This window comes from Hylobates moloch, unplaced genomic scaffold, assembly GCF_009828535.3.
Source record: "Hylobates moloch isolate HMO894 unplaced genomic scaffold, HMol_V3 SCAFFOLD_39, whole genome shotgun sequence".
In the NCBI taxonomy this organism is placed as follows: Eukaryota; Metazoa; Chordata; class Mammalia; order Primates; family Hylobatidae; genus Hylobates; species Hylobates moloch.
Window position 1 is genome coordinate 451,618 of NW_026652314.1, and position 26,596 is coordinate 478,213.

General features: G+C 38.7%; 1 protein-coding gene across 7 annotated transcripts in view; it reads right to left on the reverse strand.

Annotated features, from left to right (window-relative positions):
• Positions 1-26,596, reverse strand: part of LOC116463509 (chromodomain-helicase-DNA-binding protein 2) — a 143,824-nt gene that overhangs the window by 26,300 nt on the left and 90,928 nt on the right. For all 7 annotated transcript variants that reach the window (XM_058434679.1, XM_032146640.2, XM_058434680.1 and 4 more), the window contains 12 exons: positions 24,914-24,985; positions 21,514-21,663; positions 20,609-20,757; positions 18,986-19,082; positions 18,463-18,555; positions 15,426-15,596; positions 14,243-14,418; positions 8,438-8,479; positions 6,955-7,094; positions 2,868-3,006; positions 2,560-2,710; positions 1,339-1,461 (listed from right to left, as the gene is read on the reverse strand). In XM_058434679.1, the coding sequence (XP_058290662.1) occupies positions 1,339-1,461; positions 2,560-2,710; positions 2,868-3,006; positions 6,955-7,094; positions 8,438-8,479; positions 14,243-14,418; positions 15,426-15,596; positions 18,463-18,555; positions 18,986-19,082; positions 20,609-20,757; positions 21,514-21,663; positions 24,914-24,985 (1,503 nt within the window). The remainder of the gene's footprint in view (positions 1-1,338; positions 1,462-2,559; positions 2,711-2,867; positions 3,007-6,954; positions 7,095-8,437; positions 8,480-14,242; positions 14,419-15,425; positions 15,597-18,462; positions 18,556-18,985; positions 19,083-20,608; positions 20,758-21,513; positions 21,664-24,913; positions 24,986-26,596) is intronic.

The following is a 26,596-nucleotide window of genomic DNA, read 5'->3' on the forward strand; positions in this document are numbered from 1 at the left end:
ATATTCCTTAAACCTACTGACTCCATATTTTTGGAATCCATCCTAAAGACATAATTTTTTTTAAAAAAAGGAAAATCACTCTGTATACAAAAATACAAATAAAGATAATATATTAAAGACATAATGGTAACATTAAAAACCTGAAAGCAAGTTACATATAACAAGGAAAAGGTTAAAATACTGTTTATCTGCCTAATCAGATATGATCTGTAATACGATCTAATCTGCCTTTCCAGAGCCTAACACATAATATATTGCATACTCAATGTATTATATGAAGAATGAGCCTTATGACCCTATTACTTGAAAAAAATGAGGTGTGGTATTATGGGTTTTTTTCCTCAAATTTGCTTTGCTTATAATAATACAGGGAAATCAATATAAATGACATAGCTGCAAGAGCACTTAAAGAACACACACACGGGCTGCTAGTACAGGGTGTAACTTGTATTTCTTAGCTGGGATTCCATCTTTCTGGGCCTGAACTGAAATTATAAATTAGGGAAATAAAAGGAGATAAAGCTCAGCTGAGTTCACTGAGAATTTAGTTGGTATTTCACACAGCAAGTAAGGTCTAGTTTCTGAATTAACTGTGCATTCCAACTGTCAATTTTATCTCTGGGATGCATTATTACAAGAACCACAGAGACAGATATAACAATAGGCAAACCCATAGGTATTCAATGCAGTAACTGCAACTATGTTCCAAAATTGAGAAAGTAGGATAAAGAAACAGTAACAGTATGTGTGGAATAGTGGGACTGGGTAGCAAAGAGGATGAATTTGAAGCAACATTTCAGAAGGATGGGTTTGTAAGAAAGCTGCCAAGATGCTGTGGTCTTAAATGAATATTTCTTTTTTTTTTTTTTTTTTTTTGAGACAGAGTCTCGCTTTGTTGCCCAGGCTGGAGTGCAGTGGCCCGATCTCGGCTCACTGCAAGCTCCGCCTCCCGGGTTCACACCATTTTCCTGCCTCAGCCTCCTAAGTAGCTGGGATTACAGACGTGTGCCACCATGCCCAGCTAATTTTTTGGTATTTTTAGTAGAGACGGGGTTTCACCATATTAGCCAAGATGGTCTTGATCTCCTGACCTTGTGATCCGCCCGCCTCGGCCTCCCAAAGTGCTGGGATTACAGGCGTGAGCCACCGTGCCAGGCCTAAATGAACATTTCTATTATTACCAAACAAACCATCATTACTGGAACCTCAAAAACAACATCTGCCCGTGAGAAGGTGACATTCTGTGCAGTGCCCAGAGAGGGCCTCTCTCTTCCTACCTAATTCTGCAGGGTAGGAGCCTCAGGCCCCTGAAAAACAACCAGTTGGCAGCATACTCACCTCTTCCCCACCTGTCACAGCCCCCTTCTTCTCCAGACCCTTTCTGAGCAGCTTCAACAAGTAATCCGCTCGGGTCTGTAGCTGCTTCCCCTGAGGCTTTTTATCTGTCTCCACCGGCAGAATCTTCAACAAGAAAGGAAGAGAAGCACCCGCCACCACCCACATCCTGGTTAGTGGATCAGGATAAACAGAGACAACAAAAACTGAGCACAGTCCTTTCCCTCCCCAACCACCCAAAATATAGATAAAGCCTCAGATCCTATCTCATGTCCATGGCTCCCAGTCACTGAAAATCCCTCACGAGCCGTTCTCATTTTACAAAATGGGATGGAGAAATCCAGCTCTCCCAATGGCTCCTACCTGTGCTGTTAACAGGGTAGAACAACTCAGGTAGGAGGGGCTTGTGGCTTCATCTGCTAGAGCATCCCAGCCGTCGTGGATTTCCTCCTTCCAGGAGCAGGGAATCCCTGGAGCTAGGTTAAAGCTTCGTTTTAGATTGAAAATGCTTCTTAGAGCATTGCCGGAGAGCACTGAGCTACGCCAGGACATGATCTGTTCCTTGCTACAACAATTGGGCCTCTTGCCAGACTGAATCTGGTCTCAGTGCTTAAGGCTGGGTGCTGTCACCCTCCTAAAACCCAGATGGGATGAGCACTGTTGAACGTGCCAGGAGCACAACATGGAGCAAATCCTATCAAAATTTGAGCCAGTCAGCCTTCCCTGCTTATAGCTCCAAGCATGGCCTTGCTACTTGCAACAGATAGGGTGGGAGGCTCGATTTTGTGGGAGAAGAACAGCAAATGTTTAATTCCATTACAAAGAATACCAAGGTGACATTCAATCTTTACGTGAGGAAGTGAAATACGGTTGTTTCAAACGTACTTTTAAACAAAGGGCCAATGACTAAGGCCAAGGAATGCTTTTTATCATTAACAAACTCACCTGGGTATTTATTGTAATGAAATCTGACCTATAATTAAATACCAGAATTTTAAGATTTCTCCTATAGTTTCCCCAAAATTTCACCTGGCTACTGTCTTTTCCCTTTATCTTCATCTGTGAAACAGTGCCACAATCCACTAAAGATGGAAGTATTTCCAAGAATGACTGTACTAATTTCTAATTTGATGCCCCCTCGAAAATAGTTAGAAATAAGTGATCAATGTGAAAATATTACACAACAAATCTTCTAGAAATCTCTAGCATGGTAGGGTTACTTACTTTGTCAGTTAATTTAAGCTCTGGGTCTGTTTTAATTAACTCCCAGTTTCCATAGCCATGTTCATAAATTCCCAGCAACAGGCGAGAATCATCTTCCACCCCCCACTCTACATCAAAATGTGCAGCTTTGACACGACAGGTTAAGCAGTATCTAAAGAAAGTTTAAAAACAGGAAGACATTAGAAGAGGGGCCTTCTTGGTATGTTAAAGAAGAGACAGTAAAAACACTATGTAACTACACAAAGTCTAATTTCAAATCTATTTTCTTATGGTACGACCATCTAAGCAGGTACACAAAATATACTCACTTTTTTTTTTCTTCAGGGTCCACAGGGATAGATTTATGCAGCATCTCAAACTCCTCTTCATGTTGGATAATGGATTTCACATTAACCTGAACTCCGGATATCTTGATTGTTGGACCTCTCCTTTTCCCTGGTCCTTTTCCTGAAAAATACCAATTTCACATTAGTTAAATGAAAATCTGCAGAAGTTTCACAGAAAACATGTGTCAACGAACCCTGACCTCTTAGTCTCTCTGAATATATCTCTGGCTTATTGTTATTTTGAAGATATAATCTATAAGACAAATTTTTTTCTCAACTGTCTGTAAAATAACCTTTGAACATTTGGTTTCTTAAGATTTGGAATTTTTTTTAATTCACTGATGTTTACAGTTGTATTTTAATCTTCCTGTTTGTTTTATACTACTTTGTTTCCAAATTAACAAAAGTAGATTCTGAGGGTATAATATTAGTGCTGAAGGTTTCTCTTTTTGTTTTCCTACCCATCCCACTAGCGAAGGTCAAAAAACTCTCAAGTATTTTAAAAATGAACTTGATCTTCACAACACTATTACTGAAAAAACATGGGCTTAAGTTCATATCTAACACATGTGAAATGATGAACAAGTGGTGGCTTAAGAAAATTACACTAACCCGGCCAGGCGCAGTGGCTCACGCCTATAATCCTAGCACTTTGGGAGGCCGAGGCAGGCGGATCACGAGGTCAGGAGATTGCGACCATACTGGCTAACACAGTGAAACCCCTTCTCTAGTAAAAATACAAAAAATTAGCCGGGCGTGGTGGTGGGCGCCTGTAGTCCCAGCCACTCGTGAGGCTGAGGCAGGAGAATGGTGTGAACCCGGGAGGCGAAGCTTGCAGTGAGCCGAGATCGCGCCACTGTGCCAAGATTGCACCACTGTGCTCCAGCCTGGGAGATGGAGCAAGACTCCATCTCAAAAAAAAAAAAAAAAAAAAAAAATTTACCCTAACCCAAATTTCAAATTAAAATGATCACAGAAGTAAAAACGAAACCCCAACCAAATAGTCCAATTTGAAATCCGTGAGATAATGCTACCTGTGAGAGGAAAACTCCTTTCAATAGAAAATGGGCAGAACACATGAATAGACACTTTATAGAACAAAATGCAAGTGACCCTTAGACATGTACAACCTTTTGTTCATTAAAAGAAAAATGAAATACCATTTCTCACCTATCAAACTGGCAAAACTCCAAACGTTTAGCAATATATTCTGTTTGTGAGGCTTGTAAATAGGTACCAACAAACATTACTGGTGACCATGTAAATGGCACCAGACTTATACAGAAGGATTTGGGGATATCGAAGCAAAGTATATACACATTTTCCCAGGACCCAGCAATCCTACTTCTAGAAATTTATCCCAAAGATATGCTGACAGAGATATGAAATGGTATATTGATTAGATTATTATTCATTGCGGCTTTCTTAATAATAACGAAAGACCAAAAACAACCCAAATATTAAATACTAGGGGGGAAGTGTGAATTGACATCTATCTACATGGTAGAATACTTTGCAACTGTAAAGGGAAAGAGGATATCTCTACATGATGATATGAATTTATCTCAGTCATGAAAATAAGCAGGTGCCAAAGAGTATGTTCTCTTCTGTGTAAGAAGGAAAATACACACACACACACACACACACACACACACACACACTTAAATTTTAAAAAGAAACAATCAAAGATAAACTTAAAACTAATAGAAACAGTGACCTATTAAGGAGGAAGAGAAGGCAGCTGGGGAACAAAAAATGAAAACAAGATGCTCCAAATGTACTTTGTTTTATAGTTGTGACTCTGAACCATGTAAATGTTTTTACATAATTACAAAAATTAAATCGAATCAAAATGAGAAAAGCAATCCCTAAGTATTGAAAATAAATGAAAACAAGAGTCTAACTATATTATTAAGTTGGTGGCATTAACCACACAGAGAAAAGAGTAACTTTGAATAATTTAAAAATATATTTTGATTGTATATTGTTAGTGTGATACATTCTAAGATCAAAAAGAAATGCAAAGAAATCACACTTTGCATTTGAGCAGTTTTTTGTTAACAGTAAGACTGGTATTGATATTTGGAAACATGTTTGGGATAAAGCAAATATGTAATTATGTTAACATTTTTAGAAACAAAAATTTCAACCTAAGGGAAAAGAGGTATCAATAATCTTCCATTTGATCTAGAAATGTCAGCCTAGATTCAGAATACGCTGAATACCAGTTTACAGGAAATACAGGTGTGAGGAAATAAGTTAGTACCAAGAAGAAGCAATCAGCCAGATCCAGAATGTGGACATGCACAAAAAAAAAAAGAGGGATTTTGGGGAGAAGGAACTGCTGTAAGAAAACAGCTCCACAGGATACTATGAGACAAAAACAGCAAGCACAGAAAAGTGTGCATGCTGTACTACCATTTAAAAGGGAGAAAACATTATTCATTTCTCAAAAGCATCAAGAAGTAATAGGAATACGTTTTTCAGTTTAAAGCCATGTAGATGTATTACTTATTCAAAACAATTACATAGAAAACATACTGTACATTAAACCTCGTATACTTTTGGGTGTATTCTGAATGTTATAAAAGCACATATTCAGATCATTTTGCAAACCATACAAGTTATTTGTCTTTTACAAAAAAGAACATATCTTAAAATAAGTTTTGACTCTCTTGAAGATATTTTTAAATTATATCAAATTCAATAATAACCTTAAAAAGAAAAAAAAGAAAATTCCAAAGCACAAATACTTCTTAGTAATAGCTAACACTGCAAGCTAGACACTATTGCTAAACAATTTACGAGTATGGAATTATTCAACTATCCAAATCCTTTGAAGTAGATATTATTACTCTATTTTGCAAATGAGATAGTTGAAGGGATACAACTTGCCCAAAGTCTTATAACTAGGAAGTGGTAGAACTAAAATTCCAGATAACTGACTGCCTCTTTCTCTGGAGCCTGAAAATTTAACCACAGCTCAACAAAGCTGCAGAAGGGTAGCCTTACCTAAGTAAAGGCTGCCCAAAAAAAATGCAGAAATGGCACAGATAAACCACAGTCTGGAGAAGTAGAATGATAATAACTTCATTTCTTTATTTTTTAATTAATTTATTTATATTTTGAGACAGGGTTTCGCTCTGTCACCCAGGCTGAAGTGCAGTGGCATGATCTCAACTCACTGCAGCCTCTGCCTCCCAGTCTCAAGCGAACCTCCCACCTCAGCCTCCCATGTAGCTGGGATTACAGGTGTGCATCCTACTACTCTGGACTAATTTTTAAACTTTTTGTAGAGACAAGGTCTCACTTACATATTGCCCAGACTCAACTTGAACTTCTGGGCTCAAGTGATACTCTGGCCTCAGCCTCCCAAACTGCTGGGATTACAGGCGTGAGCCACTGCACCTGGCCTCTCTCATTTCTTTAAAGTTCACTATGAGGGTGTCCTTACCAATAACTACTTCAGAGTTCTCTCCTCACAAGCATTCCTATACCTCTTGCTTTTAAAGCTACCACACAGGACAGACAAAATCACTTTCTGGTGTCGAAGAGAAAACACACTGCATGTCCAATCCAATGAGAACAAATTCTAGTGGCATGAAAATCTCAGTGTAACAAAAATGTTTACAATATTCATCCAATATTTTATTCCAATTAATTCTCTAAATCCTCTGTGTTTGCCATAACGCACAATATATATCCAAGATAATTAACAATGCTTGTGATCTGTAACACCTCTTATTTGCAGCCAAAATACAGAGGTGTCCACCAAGCTTTGCCCCTGGGTTTTTACATCACTCCAACGAATTTAAACTTTCTATGGCAACATAAAAAGCAACCATTTCATCTTTTTCTTCACTCTGCACCTTCTGCAAATCAATTTCATTTGTGAGTAGACCTCTAGGAGCGTAGACTATCAAGCTCACAGAAACGCAGCTCAGAATAAACACCTGAAAGCACTAGGCATGTGTGGTCCTCAAGTCTGTCCTTAAAACGCCCTTTAGCAACAGAAATCCAGTCCACGAGTGCCAGGTTGCGAAGACTCACTAAAGCCAACTTCACTTACCCTCACTGGCATTTTCTTTCAGCTGCTCTTCATATTCCTGCATTGCTGACACACAGCTGTTGTGGATCAGTTCACCTAGGCGCTTCAGATCTGCCACCGACTTATCTACCAGCTCAGCATCACGTGCTATGCACTCCAGCCTGAGGAGGAACAAATACGGGGACACTTTAGGACCCTGTGCCCACTCTTCTTAAATGTCATGAGATGCCACTAGGCCTCATATAATCTTCTCCTGCAAAGACACTTTTCTTTGTGTTCCTTTAGTGGTCATTCTAAGGCTCCAACAAGAACCCCTGGACATTGACTGAAGGCTAACACATTCATTTTCCATCATAAAGAATTGTGTCTTCAATATTCCACAAAACAAAATAATTCCAAAAAACAGAAAGGAAAGAAAGAAACAAGGAAATCAAACTTTATTAAATAAATAGGCTGTTAGTGGCAGCAGGTGAAGTGCCTGAACACCATCTGTACTAGCTTGCTTCTTTGTGTTCACTTTCCTTTCTCCAACCTACTTTCATTCATTGCAATGCTCCTAGAAGCAGAGTATAGTTACTTCTACTATATGTTTAGTTGATCTCCATGTCATATGAAGCACACAGCTACATTAACAGCTACAAAACAGGCTGTCAAAAGGTGTCAAGCCCCCTTTTCCACATCCTATTGGCTTTTACGGTAACTGGCCCAAAAACAGGCAGTCTACTCCTGGGTGGTCAGCAATAGTCCTGGAAAGATGCAACTGACTTTCTTGGCTTTGCTGTGGCTTAATGCTACACATCACTACCTCCTCTCCAAATGGAGAGGACCAAACAAATACAGGCTTGTAATTTTCACCCACTAGAGAAGTTTATCAGAAGAAAGAGAAGGGAGCCCAATATTTCCTTTAAATTAGGGCTTTTTAGATTTTATAAGAAGCTAAGTATCAAACTATTTAAAATAGAGTCTTCTGTTAAAATCCAACTTCTGAATTATTTTCTAAATGCTTATAGAATAGTAACAACAGCTACCCTTTTGGAAGTTTTTATAGTCAAGGCTATGTAAGTCCTTTGTATTTAATCCTCATAAAATCCTGCTAATTAGCAGAAGATTATAAAATCATAAAGAGCCTTTTACCTTTGACATTATTAAATCTAAGAACTAGGATACAAATAATAACTACATACATTCTTTTCAACTGGAGTTACATGAACATCTCTCTGGAAATTATTTCACAAACTATGGTTTTGAATATACTTGCTTTATCTCCCTCACAAAGGTGAAAGTCTTTTTACGGATGGCCTGTCTTTATCATCTTTGTCATCCCTCTGCAGAGGGACATGAATCAACAGGCACCCAACATATAAATGTTTGTAAATGAATGCTTCCAGAAAAAAAAATGTTTCTTTCCAGCATTAGTATTAAATGGAAAAAATTACCAAAAAAGAACGTACCATATAATAAAAGCAAAAAAGAAGATGATAAGGGACTATTATACGGAACTTACCGTTCAAGAGGGAGACCAAACTTCTTATAAGCCTTGATGAACCTAAGAATAGGATCAATAAAACATATTTAAAAAACAGAGACTTACTTTAGTTATGTTGATGCTAGCATATCCTGTGATGACATATGAGCCATGCAAATTGTCAAAAATAGAGTGGACTCAATCCTTGCAACTACTGAAAAAATGAATAAACGTTGAACGTCTTTGAAACTAGTCAACTTAAAATAATGACTGCTAAAAATCTATTCAAATTAAAGATCAACTTTATTCTCAGTGACCATCCATAAACCTGCTTAGATATATGCTAGAGAACTGTGACTTAGCTCTAATATCCTTTTTAGAAGGTACAAGTTTATAGACTTCACTGTGTCATAAAGGATTCAGTCATGACGACTCTATTGTGATAAACCCTTACATCGTTTCATCAGCATATTCAGTTCACCACTGTTACCTTCAATACCATATTTTTCGTTATTAGAAAACCAATGATTTTTCAGCTGTTAAGATTTTTTTGACTGTCTCAAATAGTTTTGGAATAAGGCAAAGTAAAATATGATTTAAAACTTCTTAGGCAAACGATTTTGGAAACTCTACTGACCTCTCCTCCCAAAAATCCAATCTTATCTTCCCGCAAGTGTCTACCCTAATGCCATCATCCCCATTCCTACAGGCTGGTCACCAGTACTTTCCACTAAAAACCAGGACTTCATGACACATCAAGGGCATCATGTAATATGCCAAATTACTATGATAATTGGGTTATATAACCATGTAAGGACAGATACTAAGGGAAAAATGGAAATGAGAAGACATGGCTACAGAATAAAATGGGACTGAATACGACAATAGCTAAAAACAACATTAAAGGAACAGCACAGATACAAGGGTTAGCAAAGTATTATATATGAACATAAACCTGAGATTATTCCTTAACTCTGCATTTCTCCTTCTTGACAGACACTGAAATATTTTATGTCTAAATAACAACACTTCCGAAATGGCAGGCTAAGGGTCTGTGAAAATCTGCTCCTCCATAAAAGCAATAGGAATGCCGGCATAAACTGTCACAATCAGTATTGTCACAACTCTGGAAATTAACCAAATGCGTGCAGCCATCTAAGAAATTTATTCAAGAAAATGGTTCAGCAAGCTTCAAGGCATTTTTTAACTTGCACTATTCCCACTCCCTTAACCCCAGCTGCATGACAGCCTTGAAAACTAACACTTCTGCAACTACAATAGCTGTGCAACCAGCAGCATAGCAGCCACTGGGAGGGTGAAGAAGAGGTTGAGAGTTCTCCAAAAGCCCTATTCCCACAGAATGACTGGACCTGGCTAACAGCACCCTGAGAAGCTCCATTCTCAGGCTTGTCTTTATTGGACTGACCCAGAACTCACTCTGTGTGAATAGCCCTGTCCACAATTCATTGGTCAAAAACAATTAGATGCAAAGATTTAACACCATGACGGCCTGAGACAACATTACCAACTGGAAATAACAAAAGGTTGAACAAAGACAAAAAGAAAAACTGGGAGGAAAGATGTTCATGGGATAGATACTCTGAAAAGCTCTGACATGTGCAGGTCTGCGTCCATGCAGAGGAAAGATCTCAAAGGGTCCTTCCGCACGCTCCTGGGACACCCTCTGTGCTTTGGCTTCTTGTCATCATCAGACTCTTCTGTCTCACGCTCAGAAGGAGAGGATCTCTGGGCCTGCCTCTTAGACTCACTGTCAGAGTCACTGTCATTTGTCCGAGCCTGAGAAAGACCTTGAGGAACTGTGCAGGCAGGAACTGAAAGTTAAGGCAGAGCTGTCAACTGCCTTCCAGAGCATTGAAACATGCCCCAACACACACACCCAGCCCGTCAACAAAGGCTGGTAGACTTACAGGCTCAAAGCATTTAAGGAAATCTCTGTTCAATCATTAGCTGACCACTAAGCTAAAGGAGTAGAGACTACACATAGCATGACAAGGATCACATAACATGACAAAGAATACAGACTTCAGATAACTAGTACAGGAAAGTCACTAAACAAGCAAATACAGCAGCAGCGGCAAACACAACGTATGGCTGGGAGGGGAGATCTGATTTCCAGAGTTGCCATATGACTTAAAATGTCCAATTTTTCAAACGAAAAATTATGGGACATATAGAAAACCAAAAAGTAGGCTGGGCACGGTGGCTCACACCTGTAATCCGAGCACTTCGGGAGGCTGAGGCGGGTGGATCACCTGAGATCAGGCGTTCGAGACCAGCCTGGCCAACATGGTGAAACCCTGTCTCTACTAAGAATACAAAAATTAGCTGGACATTGTGGTGGGCACCTGTAATCCCAGCTACTCGGGAGGCTGAGGCAGGAGAATCGCTTGAACCCAGGAGGCGGAGGTTGCAGTGAGCCAAAATCGCGCCACTGCACTCCAGCCTGGGTGATGGGAGCAAAACTCCATCTCAAAAAAAAAAAAAAAAAAAAGTATGAAGTATACATAGGAAAAAAAGCAGGTAACAGAAACCATCCCTAAGGAAGTCTAGCATGTAGGCTTATAAGACAAGGATGTTAATCAGGTATTACAAATATTTACAAGAGTTAAGAAAATCTGCCTAGAGAATTAAAAAGAAAGGTCGAAAACAATATCAATAGAAACAGAAATGCTGTTTAAAAACAGACATTTTTTAAAGAGTGAAATAGAAATTCTAGAGTTGAAAACTGTAATAACGGAAATGAAAAAAAATATCACTGGTAAGGCTCAGCAGCAGATATGAGCCTGAAGAGAGACCTGGCAAATCTGAAGATAGGCCAATTGAGATTACCCCACGTGAGAAACAGAAAAAAAGAAATTAAGACTTTCCTTCAAAAATGAAGATGAAATTAAGACAGTGCCAGCTAAGCCAAAATAGAGAGTCTGTTGTTAGCAGACCTGCCTCAAAATAAAATGCTAAAAGAGAGTCCTTTGGGCAGACATGGAAGGACATAAAATAGTAATTCAAATCACATGAAGAAATAAGAGCACCCATGGAATAATACAGTAAGTAAATATAAAAACAGTATAAATGCATTTTTGTAACTCTTTTCCTTCTATCTGATTTTAAAAGACAACTAACTAGGCTGGGTGTGGGTGGCTCACGCTTCTAATCCCAGCCCTTTGGGAGGCCAAGGCACACCGATCACCTGATGTCAGAAGTTCAAGACCAGCCTGGCCAACATGGTGAAATCCCATCTCTACTAAAAATACAAAAAAAATTAACCAGTGTGGTGGCAGGCGCCAGTAATCTCAGCTACTCAGGAGGCTGAGGCAGGACAGTCACTTGAACCTGGGAAGTGGAGGTTGCAGTGGGCCGAGACTGCACCACTGTACCCCAGCCTGGGTGAGAAGAGAAAAACTCTGTCTCGAAAGAAAAAAAAAAAAAAGAGACAACTAACTATATAAAGTATTAATTATAAAACTGCAATGATGGGTTTACAATTTGTAAAGATGTAATGTGTGACAACAGCACAAATGGGGATGGTGAGCTATAATTGGGGCAAAGTTTTTGTAATGCCATTGAAATTAAATTGAGTTAATTCAAAGTAAATTGTTCTAAGATGTTACTTGTAATCTCTAGGGCAACCACTAAGAAAGTAAGTGAAAAAATAGGTTTTTTTTTTAAGGTAATTAAAATGGTATATTATATATGTAACACAGAAGAAAAGTAGTAATGGAGAAATAAACAAAAAGGACATGACATACAGAAGACAAATAGCAAAATGCAGACATAATTCCTACTTTATAATAACTGCATTAAATGTAAATAGATTAAACACTGCAATAAAAAAAGAGATTGGCAGAAAAAATATTTTTAAAAAATTTTAAGATATCATCTTTTTTTTTTTTCTTCTTCTTCTTTTAGAGAGTTTTGCTCTGTCACCCAGGCTGGAGTTTAGTGGTGCCATCTCGGCTCACTGCAAACCTCAGCCTCCCGGGTTCAAGCAATTCTCGTGCCTCAGCCCCAGCCTCCCAAGTACCTGGGACTGCAGGTGTGTACCACCACACCTGGCTAATTTTTTGTATTTTTAGTAGAGAGAGGGTTTCACCATATTGCCCATGCTGGTCTCAAACTCCTAGGCTCCAGCGATCTGCCTGCCTTGGCCTCCCAAAGTGCTGGGATTACAGGCGTGAACCACCATGCCTGGCCAAATACCATTTTTTAAAATTTCAAATACCCAAAAAGAAAGCTGGAGTGGCTATACTAATATCAAACTGAAAATAGGCATTAAAACAACAATTGTTACTACAGACAGAAATACATGTTACAATAAAAAGGCCAATCAAGACCTATCGATTATAAAAAATATATACAATTAATAACAGTCCAAAAACACATGAAGCAAAAACTGACAGAATTGAAGGAACAAATGGATCATATAAGAGTAACAGAGATGTCAACATCCCATTTTCAATAATGGGTAGAACAACTAGGCTGGGCACGGTGGCTCAGGCCTATAATCCCAATACTTTGGGAGGCTGAAGCAGGAGGATACTTGAGGCCAGGAGTCTGAGACCAGCCTGGGCAACATAATGAAACCTTGTCTCTACAAAAAAAAAAAAAAAATTTTAATTAGCCAGACATGGTAGCACATGCCTGTAGACCTGGCTACCTGGGAGGCTGAGGCAGGAGGATCACTTGAGCCCAGGAGTGTAGGTTACAGTGAGATAGGATCATACTCCAGCCTGTGCAAGAGAGCAAGATTCTGACTCTACCAAAATAACCACAACTATACAGAAAATCAATAAAGAAATTAAAGACCTGAAAAACACTAAGCCAAATACAGCTATAGAACACACTGCCCCATAGCAGAAAACACATTCTTCTCAAAATAATACTGGGAATAGGGAGCAAGAAGAGGTGGGGTGTGTATATATACATACAAGTTTGGCTACAAATTCAAAATTGTTAAGATGATAAGTACAAGAGGGGATGTGTTACATGCTATTCTGTCAGTATTTTGAAATATTTCTATTTTTCCATAGTAAATTAAACAAAGAAGAATAGGTGTGACCTTTAAGTGAAAAGAGACACCTCACAGTTTCAAATACATGAAACTTAAAGGACTATTTAATACAATTATAATATGGATTAGGCCTTAAAACCATCTTTACACTTTCTATTTTCTTCGGGCTTAAAAAAAAAAGAGGGAAACTGGAAAAAAAATAATTTGTATGCAACAATTTTAGATTTTTTTATGGAGGATAGAGACATTTGAATCAGATACCAAGAAATGTATAGTAATCACTCACATAGAAAGATGTCTGAAATGGATTTTAAATGGGATCGGGGAAAGCAAGGTGCTGAACAACATGTTGTACATACTACTTATAAATCAAAGCAAACCACCAGCAAACTGCTATCAGTACTAACACAGGTGGAAGTGGGATTGTGGCGGAGGGGAGAGGTAGTGAGGGTAGACTTATTTGTACCATTTTTATTTTTGATATTTATTTCTTTTATATACAGATACATAAGTCTGTATATATATGTATGTCAATTATCTCCTTCCCCCTAGCTGAACTTTCTGAAAATGTTCTGAATAACCAGAGAATAAGAGAGAAACAGAGAGATGAACAACAAATAAAAGTGATCTCAACAGAAAGAAACCTTGGAAAAGGAAGAATCATCCTAAAGATCTGGGACAGGACCCAGCTTCTCTTTCCTTTTTTGTAGGTATTAGCCTCTGCCTACCCTGTCACGATGTCCAGGATCCAGTCAACCCAAGACTTACAGTATGCACTTCCAAACAAGCTCAGTGAGAACAGAGCCTCCACCAACCTTCGGATCTCTGCATCAGTAAATCCCTCCACGAGGTCCTTCCGCACACTCCTGGGACGCCCTCTGCGCTTTGGCTTCTTGTCATCATCAGAGTCTTCCGTCTCACTCTCAGACGCAGAGGATCTCTGGGCCTGCCTCTTAGACTCAGTGTCAGAGTCACTGTCATTTGTCTGAGCCTGAGAAAGATTGAGGCAAAGTCACACTGTAACAAGTGCGAAGTTCAAGTGGTGAAAGGACTAAGAGAAGGCCATCTTAATTCTTCAGTATTCAGAACTTCCCACCGTATCAGACAAGTCAATTTTCCTTTGACAAATAAGGGGAGAGAGGTCTTGGAGAAATACCCACTTAGGATAGTCATACTTTCAGAGACATTGTAATATAATGATAAGTGAACTGGATTAAAAATATTTGGATATTTTTAGAATATCCCATTATAAAACAGGTTCATGTTTACTTCTTTGGGCAAGTAATTTTACTCTTTGTGCCTTTGTTTTCTCATTTGAAAAATGAAGACAATAGTACCTATAACATATGGTTTTCAGTAAGTTAAAGCACTTAGAAGTATGCCTAGCACATTGTAAGGGCTCAATAAACGGTAGCTAGTGTTACCTCATACTGATTTACTATGACCTTGAACAAATCTGTGTCTATTACCTCCAACAAAATGGGTAACAAAACTTGTTCTACCTATTTCAATGTTGTTACAAAAATCAAATTAGATAGTGTCTGTGATGGAGCTTTGTGAACTGTCAAGTTGGTATATGCTTCTTATTTATAGTTATATAATCCTTTACTAAGTATTTATATCAAGTGCCGTGAACTGTTATGGACAAACAGAGGTTTGACTTTCTGAAAGTTGAAGGCAGTGGCAATTACAGCCAAATTGTGAGGACTACTGGTTCTAATCTCAAAGGCAAAACGCAAACTTCTGGAAATTTCAGACCCTGTTTATCAGCTTCACAAAGAGCCGATTTGCAAAGACCAAATCCGATGTCTCACAGGTGTGCTCATGAGCTCTGCGGATTTCTCCACTTTCCTTCGTTAAGCTTCCTACAGTATCAACTCTGCTCTTGAAGCCTCTGTGTCAGGGGAACAATGCAAGGCCTCTTCTTTGAATAATCACCACTTCTGTAGCATTCACAACATAAGAAATAATTTCATATCTTTCATCTCACTTGATCACCTTTTTAGTGGAACTCCGAATTCGAGGCAGCATATAAATTTCTTCTAGCTCCTTCTGCCGCTCCTCCTCCTCTACTTTTTTCCTTTGTTCCTCTGGAATGATCTCATCCCAGTCCTTGTGAGGACGCTCTTCCAGCTCTTCTTCATCTTCCATTGTTGCAAAGTTGGCAACCTTAAAACAGACAACCCATTGTCTGACATTTCCCTATTTCTAAACACCATCTGCTAAAACAATTTATCTAGTGTTTTTAATCTAAGTAGACACTGTGAATAATAGGACTTTTGTGATATTACATAATCAGATAATCAATTTTCTATTAAGTTTTCCTTTATACCCCCAAAAATCAACTTGTCAAGTCCTCAAGTTCATCATTTCATAAATTTTACTGAAAAGCAGAGAAACAGCTAAAAAGATACAAATTGTTTTTATAAGTTTCATTGAATGAGCTGTTATAAGTCATATACATGTTCTAATAAATATAATACTAATGATAACATTTAGATTTATTTAGATTTTAAAATGCTTAATACCTAATACTCCATGATGAACTTACATTTCTATAAGTTCTATAGAGTTCATTTGAAACAATGCATAACTCAAAGCACTCATTATCATCTAGCCAACTGGTTGCCTTATTCATTTTTATCAAAAATATGAAAGTTAAAGATGTGTGGTGATTTCATATGCGCACAAGTGCACTTTAGTCTTAGGAAATAAAAACATAAAACAGAAAAAATTTAAATAAATCTGGAAGAATATTCTCTTCATTTCTTATCAATTATTATTTAATATCTGATATGTATTTGTACTAAAACAGTATGTATCCCAGAAAAAAAGCCATCTAAGTGTATCCATTTCAAAGAACCAGACGAGGGGTACATAGAAACATCTACCACCTCTGGACAGCGTCTGGGCAGTGGCAGGCAGCCCCCAGCCTGGCTCCCCATTCTTCTTATTCCTTCCCTCCTAGCCTTTGAGACAGTCATAAGGTATAAATGAGCTTCTGGAGGCCCATTCCTTGGAGCTGACAGTGAAGTCAAGTTAGACTCTCACTTTATGACTTTTGGCTAAAATTAACTAAAATTAAGATTGATGTAAATATGCACATATGTTAGTGGTTCATGCAGTAAGGAATTTAACTTTTCCAAAAGGGACGCAGTGGTTAAAGGCCAGACTCTGGCCCTTAAGATAGTGCTTGAAACACAGTAAGAGTTACACAAGTGTGGGTTTTTATTGCTGAAGAAAGGAGCAGCAGTCACAGAGGTGGAACTGAGCTGAAACAGCGCAATGGACTGAATGTTTATGTTCTTCCCAAAAGTCATATGATGAAATCCTAACTCCCAGTGTAAGGTGTTAGGAGGTCATGAGGGTAGAGCCCTCATAATAGGATTACTGCCCTTATAAAAGGGACCCCCAGAGATCTCTCTAGCTTCTCTCTCTCTACCATGCGAAGGTAAGAAAAGTCAGCAGTCTGCAACCTGAGAGCCTCCATCAGAACCTGACCATGTTGGCACCCTGATCTCAAACTTCAAATCTTCAGAACTGTGAGAAATACATTTCTATTGTTTATAAACCACCCATTCTATGGTACTTTATTGCAGGAGCCCAAATTGACTATGACAAACACTAATAATTCACCTTCACCCTTCTCTACCCCATCCTCTGCATCCTAACACATTAATCTAGGGCTCTTTGGCCCACTCAACTCCATCCTTGTTCTTCCATTGAAACAACTTCTACCAGTGGCCAGCTTTGGAGCTAATCACACAATACTGCTTCCTTCCAAACACTTCACACAATTTCCCCAATTCAATTCAATCCTAATGGGCATACTGCACTTAGCCATCATTGTAATCATCAGGTCTCTCTTGCTTCTCTACCTCTATGGAATCAACCCATGGTCAATCCTTCCTGCCAAGCTGTCACATAAATCTTGAAAACCTTTACTATTTTGACTTTCCTGTGCCTCCCAAGCCAATATCCCACCTTGGGATAGCCAACTGATCCAATTTCTCTGACCTCAAAAGTATTGCTGGGGAAAGTCATATGACCCTGCTGACTGGCTCCACAGCAAAGCTGTATCAACTCAATTCAGCTGACTCCCTATCAGATTCCTCCCAACAACTTTCTGCCTCATCTATGGCTGTCCCAAATCTTTTCCACTTCTCAAGCAAACACCTCACTTACTTTACTAGTCATTAAGAGCGTAAATTAAACTCCCACAGCATCTCTTTCCTCCTCTTCCCTAAAGTGTACTTGTCCTTTTTCTTTCCAAGGCCAAGTCTTCCATCTGTGCTTTTGACTGTATCCCTTCCAGTCTCCTCCGGGGCAATGTGCCATCAAATCATTTCTTTCCTGAGAACCTTCAATATCTCCCTATACTCAAGTTCTTTCCTCAAACTAGAAACATGGTAACGTCTTTCAAAAACCTTGTCTTGCTTCAATCTTCTAGCTATATAATTTAGCATCCCTGTACTCTTTCACTAAGCTTTTTAATAACATTGATACTCGGTGCTGCCACCTCCTATTTATCTGGTGCCCAACTTTTGTGTTTAGTCCTCATTTCATGTAATTTTCTGTTCTATGAGACACCACTGACATCTCTTTCTCTCACTTACCAAACAAACAAAAAACAAACTAAAATCTCACCAAGTCACCAGAGCCTTCTAATTGTCATCTACTGTTTTCCTATCTTTGACCTCTCTTTGGCATCTGATCTATTAACGTGTCCCACAATGCTCCACACATCCTGGTTCTACACTCTGTCCTGGCTCTCTACCTAGCCCTCTCTTCAGTGATTTCTTTTCCTCCACACACTGACTCTACACAGGATAGCCCACTTCAGTGGTTACCTTCGTGCGGAGGACTGTAGAACCTACATTCACAACATACTCAAATTCAGAGAACAATATTGAGGATATGACTCAATTCAGGTAAAGAGAAAAGCAGAGCGCCTAGCACAAAGAAAGCGTTCGTAAACATTAGTAATCATTAATGAATCAGTGCTGAGAACTCTCTCCCCCAAAGATCTTCATACCTTAAACTGTGATAGAAGTTCATCTGTTGCACTTGTTGACACTTCATTCTCTCTCGTTTCAGCCAACCGCAAAATTTCATCTATATCCATTTCCTAAAAGAACAAAAGCCAACACAAATAGAATAAAACGGCAACAGATGAGTTGCCTAGTTGCCCAGAAATTATTCGTATTTACTGAAAATGTTTGGTGCAAATAAACCAATTCTCCTTTCTGATATTTCATTTACTTTCAGTTTCAACTCTAAATCCTTTACATCTAATGTCTCAAACTATAATTTATACAAATGACGAGGTGAAACTTCAAAAATTAAAACAAACAGAAATGGGAGAAAAAAATGCTTTATTAATTCTTTCCTACTCAATTTGGTAAGACCTATGAGATTCCTATAAAAGAAAAACACACTGTCCCTCAAGTAATTACTTTTTCTTTACAAAAGCCTCTAACAGAATCTTCTTACAGAAAATTTAGACTCTCACAGATCATACTTCTCAAAAAAATTTCCCTCTCCTCATTGTTAATTACCTGAGGTTCTGATTCCTCCCCTTCCAGTTCTTTGAAGAGATCCTCTGCTCCAAATTTCAAAATAGCTGTCAGCTCTTCTTTATTAAAAGGATTTGAGCTGTGGAAGTAAAATGTAGTTGTTAGAAACATCAAATAACCTCTAAAGTGTTCTACTTCAGAATAACTATCCTTCAGAAAGAGGTCAAATAACTGCTGAAAATACAAACTCTGCCTCAAGAAAAATGATTTCTTAACCATCTCATTTTCTATCTACATGATGAGTCTGTGATGGTAACCCTAAACCAGCAGAATAGAAAATTAGTTACAGTCCTACTGGTTCACCTATTGCATGGGTAAGCCAGAAAGGTGACTAGCAATGTTACAGAATGGAGCTCTTTCCTTTGCCCTTTGACTCAGAAAGTTATAATTCACCAAGAATTTTCAACCTTTTCAACCCCGGTCCAAAATAAAAGAGCTAGGCTTTTCTCATCTCGGTTCCTCTTAAACAGAAAACTATCTGAAAACATTTTATTTAGGAAGGGCTAATTTGAATACACCTTTAACATAGCTGCAGCCAGGCACAATGGCTCACACCTATAATCCCAGCACTTTGAGGGGCTGAGGTGGGCCTATATCACTTGAGGTCAGGAGTTTGAGACCAGTCTGGCCAACATGGAAAAACTCTGTCTCTACTAAAAAAAAAAAAAAAAAAAAAAATTAGCTAGGTGTGGTGGTGCACACCTGTAGTCCCAGCTACTCAGGAGGCTGAGGCACAAGAATCACTTCAACCTAGGAGGCAGAAGTTGCAATGAGCCAAGATCGTGCCAGTGCACTCCAATCTGGGCCACGGAGCGAGACTCCATCTCAAAAACAAACAAAAAACACAGCTGCAACACTGCCACAGAAGACACTCAACAGTCTGCTCAAAATGTAAACTTATTATTGTTATTTTGATAATAATCATATTATTATTTTGATAATAATAATAATAATATTATTATTATTATTATCTGTCGCCCAGGCTGGAGTGCAGTGGCACGATCTTGGCTCACTGCAAGCTCCGCTTCCCAGGTTCACGCCATTCTCCTGCCTCAGCCTCCCAAGTAGCTGAGACTACAGGCACCTGCCACCATGCCTGGCTAATTAAACTTTATAGGAGATGTAGCTGTGCCTCTTCCCAAAGCCAATTAAAACTTCATTACTTTCTTTTTATACCCTTCTGTTTCCAACAGAAGAAAGCACAACAATCTCCACACAAACATTTTTGCCAGTAGTAAAAAAAAAACAGCTGCCAAGCCAATCTGGATTCTCACTGCAGAAAAGTCAAAGGTGACATTATGCTGGGCTGACACCCAACACACAGCTCCACTGCTGTTGCTGTGTCATATGTCACATGTGCAGCCAAAAGCAAAGGTAAGGGAGAGGGCAAGAAAGAGAGGAAAACACATAAGCCAAGGGGGTGATGGGCAAAAAAAGGAACCAAGAAACTCAAATCAAGTGAAAATGCCATCCTATTTGTGGCTCTGGCCTGGCATCTTCCAGGTAATGAACAGACTAATGTCTGTGGTAGAAAATCCTATTATATCCAACAGTGATGTAAAATCAATTTGATTCTGCCTACCTCCCAATCTTCCTGGCACTTACTTGGACCTTCCCGAGTTGTTTTCCAGGATCGTCCGGCCAGTGGTGTCCATGCGCTGAATCACCAGATGATCTAATACCATCTTCTTTTTGGCCCGTTCTATAATCTCCTCCTCCACAGTCCCCTTTGTAACTAAGCGGTAAATATTTACCTGTAGGAAAAGGAACTGTTATGCTTATGCCTGAACCACCCCCCCACCCCCCAAAAAAAAAAGAGAGAGAAAGATTACCTCTGTCAAAAACAAAGAGGGGAAAATTTTAACAGAATTTATTCTCTAACCATAAAAGACTGTAAGCCATCCAAGCAGACAGCTTAAGTAGATGCAATATTTTTACTATGTGCAGCAGGTTACAGTCTTAAATAAAATTGCCTCTAAAGATCTGTCATTATGGCCTGTTCCATCAATAAAAATCATGCTTCACTGATGGAAAGTTTCACAAAAACAGAATCTTTGGCCAAGAATGAAACTTACGGGTTATCCAATATAGAACAGACTTTAAGATTCATAAACAAAAAAGTGTGTGGTTTTCCAAAGTACCTTTAAGGCTAACACTGTCACGTACAATAAAAACAAACCATCTTGAACAATAGGATATTTAACTTTTCCATACTAAAATGGAGAAAATGTTCAGTTCTAAGTCTATTCATCATATATCTCTCTCAAGATAAAACACATAGAAGGTCGCTGATGTTGTACTTTTCAAACAGAGAAAAAGAAAAGTTCCTTAATAGGTTCATCTTGGGCCCAAAGACAACATCTCTGTGCTAGTTAACAAACAGAAATCAATGCTTCAGGGGAAATAAAAGCAAAACAGGGAAAAAGCATTTTATTAACATCCTGAAAGGGCTGAACAAGCCCCCTGGCCCCCCACCCTAAAGCAATTTCCAGAAGCCTCTCCATACTGACCTGCTTCTTCTGACCAATTCTATGCGCTCGGGCTTGTGCCTGCAAGTCATTCTGGGGGTTCCAGTCAGAGTCAAAGATGACGACTGTGTCCGCTGAAGCCAAATTGATTCCCAGGCCACCAGCCCTTGTCGAGAGCAGGAAACAGAAGTCCTGTACACAATGCAATATACTACTTTATGCAGTGGCCTTCTCAGAAACAGTTTCACAGTCCAATAAGCCCTTATACCTGGAAACCCCTGCAGGTGTGAAGAAAAGTGAGATATGATGGACAAACTTTATGGAGGCTAAAAGAATGTCAGGGACTTGATGGTAGAATGAATTTTCATTTGATTAAGAGGCAAAGTCAGTGCCATGAACAGGAGTAAAGTAGAATCTAATAAGGCAATGGGAGCGAGAGAATTAGTGTTACCTCCCGCTACAACTAATATACAAGAAGTTAATAGCAACAATAATAAAAACAAACAATTATCATGGAGATCATTAACTCCAGGAAGTCACCTGTACAATTATTTTTAGGGAAAAGGTAGATTATGCCATGTAAGTCAGTTAGTATAAACAGAGATACTTTATTATATAAATATTTATGTTTGTTAGGCTGGCGAGAAATATAGAAACACTGCACTAAATAGATCATATATGGTAAGTGTTGAGAAGCACAGGATCCTCAATTGCCACAAAACATGCCAAAATTATAAAAAAATCAAAACAGGTTTGGCTGGAGAGCGATGTGTGGAATCACCCAGGCACTGACATCGCAGTCTCCACAGCAATGACAGTAGAGACTGGGCAGGCACAGCACACCTGCCTGCGTCTGAGTGCTCAGAAAAATATGGGGGCAGGAGAAAAAAAATAAAATATATAAGCCGGGGGGAAAAAGGTGAAATACTTCTATTTTCAGGGAATTTAATCATATATGTCAAAAGCTGATGCCTTTGTGGCAGAGAAGCAGCCCTGAAAAACTGGTAGTCCTGAGTTCCATCTTGATAAATGGGTATATTTAGCATACACATAGAGATGCAATGAAAAGGTCTCCATGTTCTAATAGTCACAGCCCACAACATTATGCCATAGAAATAAAAATGGAGACAGCTGCCTCACAAGAATTTTAAACAATTCCAATAAAGAAGTGATCAACAGGTGTGTCTAGGCACATAATCTGTGATTCTTAAGAGAAATATTAAGCACCACCACACTCCAAAGAGAAATCTAAAGATAAACAGTGGACAATTTAAGATGAGATATCTAAAACAAGTGAAATCTGGAGTCAAAATGATCATATCAACCAACAATCTGCTATTATCACTCTTTAGCAAGGATAACATGGATTATAATATGTCTGCATCTATGATCAAGTTGACAAAGGTTAAAAAATTACAAAACTCAACGCCACTAAGGGTAAAGTGGTTAAATAAATAAATGGTACAAGCATAAGAAAAATTTAGAAATTAAAAAAAATTTTTTTTTTTTTTTTTTGAGACAGGGTCTCATTCTGTCACCCAGACTGGAGTGCAGTGGGGCAATCCTAGCTCACTGCAGCCTCAAACTCCTGGTCTCAAGGGATCCTCCTGCCTGAATAGCTGGAACTACAAGCGCACAATACCATGCATGGCTCATTTTTTAATTTTTTGTAGAGATAGGATCTTGCTACGGGCCTAGAAATTAAATTTTGTAAAATCTTTAATAACATGGGGAAATTTTTTTTTTTTTTGGTAGAGACAGGTCTCACTATGTTGACCAGGCTGGTCTCAAACTCCTGGTCTCAAGTGATCCTCCCCTATCTTGGCCTCCCAATGTGCTAAGATTACGGTGTGAGCCACCATGCGCCTAGCCTCAAAGTACAATTTTGACAAAACTGTATGCAACATGATCCGAATTAGGTAAACATACAAATGGTTGCATCTAGTAGGAATGGAAATACACCCCAAAGACGTGAACAGCAAGTTGTGTCTAGAATGAGGGGTTTTGTACAATTGTTTTTTAATTTGTACTCTTTACCATCTTCCCAATATTCTAAGTAAGCATATAATATTTTGCCCCATAATAAATATTTAGTTTTTTAAAGGAATTTTTTAAATACTGCAGAAATGGTAGAGAACTTGTGTTCTATATAGCCATCACGGTGAGTGGGAATCAATTGAGAGCTATGCAAAAAGCAACTTTTTTTTCCCCGAGACAGGGCAATATGAAACATTCAACTCATACTATTTTTTAAACAAAGAGTGGAGAACACAAAACCAATTTCAACCAACACTATATGATAAAAATAGGTATTTAGAGTGCTTACTATGCACTGGGCAATGTGATCAGTGCTTTATGTTGATTACCAAATTTAATCCTCACAGCAATATTATGAAATGGGGTATCGGAATCATCGGGATTTTATGGCTGAGGAAACAAGGAGCAAGGAAAGGAGGAATGGGAATTAGTTGATGACCAATGTCTTTAATTATTCCATTCCTCTTATCCTGAATGAATCAGAGCCTTGGCTCTGAATAGATTAATGCCCAAAGCCCCTCAAGAAGTAAATGTTTATAGACTACAGAAGTAGCCAGAATACTAGTCTAACTAGGATTTCTACACTCTAAAGCCAGACAGCAGAGCATTCTGTAGTAACAGGCACAGGCATTAAGAGTTTTTAAAGCTCTTCAGAAAGCTAAGTTTGTTCTATTTAAAAAAAAAAAAAAAAAGTAGTGGCTCAGGCTCCAGAAATTAGCATTCTCTGTGAAACCCTTCTACTTCAGGTTGTCTCCACTGCTTCCTTTAGCTCTACACATTATTACAGTTTTATTCACAACAAAACTCTTCTCTCCCACTTCTCTCAAATCCCATGGCATTTGATGATTTGATACGCACAAACTACGGTGTTGTCATACCTTCTATTTCATCCTAAGTAGCTCTTCTATATGTGCCCCCCAAACAAAATACTTCATAATGCCCAATCCAAGCTCGACACTGATTGTAAAATGTTGCTGTTAGTGACAGCAAGAACATTAAGCCACACTGTATCAGAAGTCCAACAAATTTGAGACATGGCCAATTTTTCAGGACTTAGTCACCAAAAGAGTACAGAGATCAGAACCTTCTAATATTAATTCTATTGCCCAACTCTCCCCTACTCCTGCCTTACTGCTCTTCCAGGCCCAAGGATTTGGTTATCTGGAAGCTACCAGGAGAACCACTCTGTTGTCAATCCAGAACAGGGGAGATAAATAAGCACATATTTATTTTTCTGGAGTGACAACAAAATACCATCTTTTATACAAGAGATTTCTCATTTTCTTCCCAAGGCAAAAGAATTGCACTATAAATTGTTTCTGAAACAGAATACATTAAGCAAGAAAGACTTTCCCCTTGATGCAGAGCCCAAGTTGCTCAAATAACAAAGCCATGCATAGTATACCTCAGACCCATCTGCATTGAAGTGGTCCAGTGCCTGTTTTCGGATTTCTCCCTTGATGGAACCATCCAGACGCTGTAAAAATAAACCACAAGAAAACTGTAAGATAGGAAGATCAGCTACACTCAGAATAGAACAGCAGACTTGGAACCTTTATCACCTGAACACCCACTGAGTAAAAATAACTGGAATGCACTGGCAAAGCGCTGTGAAGAAGCTGTGCTTAAGAAGCACACGCTACCCTACTTGACCTGAGCTCTCCAGTTACAGACTCAAGGTTACAAGCTTCTGATTCAAAGGGCTGTCTAGGTTTAGCCAAGGATCAGAATGGCTGCCAGGACCTAAAAGGAGAAAGACGAAAACCCAACCTGTGCTTGGAGGCTGGGTTTACTTCTGTTTCTGTAGGTACTGCAGAGATTAGGAAACAGGACCACGGGTCACCCAATAATAAGCTCCTGCAGAAAAATGATGCTTCTTAGCTAATGTGGCTAAAACTATCACTTAAAGTGTCACACAAACCAAACATTTATTTATATAATAATTTTGTTTGAAAAACATTTTGCTGAATCATTGAAAATGTTAAAATTGATCATATATCCCAGCTTTGCCAAAAATTACACTCTGAAATCATAGTAAAGTGTTCAAGCAGCTAAACTACATGTGAATTCAAGAAAGCCCCTGGCATTTATTGGCATACACAATTCGTTTATTAGAACATATGTCAGTTCTACATGCAAAACAATGTCACCATAGAGAAACCATTAACACATAAAATACTAAAGAATTATCACCTACATGCTGTACATTTTATAAAGCATTTCTTACTCTTTAAAATCATTTTCACATTTCATCCCCTCACAATCACCACTTGAGATGAGCAAAATACTTCATTTTACAGAAGGCAAAACTAACCTGAAAGGTGACTTGGCTGGCAGCGGACTCTGTGGAAGGGCCTACATACCCAGAACTCTGCCCAACAGACCTAACTCAAGTCAACTCACAGACGAGGAGTCCCTTACTTCTTTCTCACTGACTACTCTACTCAGAGCCTTAAACCGAAGATGTATTTAATGGGAGATTCAGAGCCTTTACTTGAAATCAGAAAACCTAATGCCCTTTTAATATTCCCATTAGTAGAGGGCATTAATTATCTAAAAGTCACTGACCAAGCTTATATATTCCCTAGAGAGAAAAACGACGCATTATTGATTTACTTGGTATCACAGGATTTCCTAGGAATGAAAGTTCACAGGGATTCGATTCACTGACAGAGAATTGACTTTTTGCAATAGGCTGTTTCTTGATAACAACCATAGCCTTAAGCTATATTCTAAGACAGCAACTGAGAGACCATATAAGATATTATGGATATAACAATGCCTTTCAGGGTATTTTGAAAGGTAATCTGATAGTCTTAAAGGTGGGCCTTCTTAGGAGATAATCACTGGCTCCAAGTTTCTTCAATCCCAACATAATTATGTGAGTTGGTGGAAAAGTTCATCCATCCAAAGTTTTAAAAAAATGTAATAAATCTTAAAAATCAAAGCACTGGCTGGGTGCGGTGGCTCATGCCTGTAATCCTAGTACTTTGGGAGGCTGAGGCAGGTGGATCACGAGGTCAGGAGATCAAGACCATCCTGACTAACACGGTGAAACCCTGTCTCTACTAAAAATACGAAAAATTAG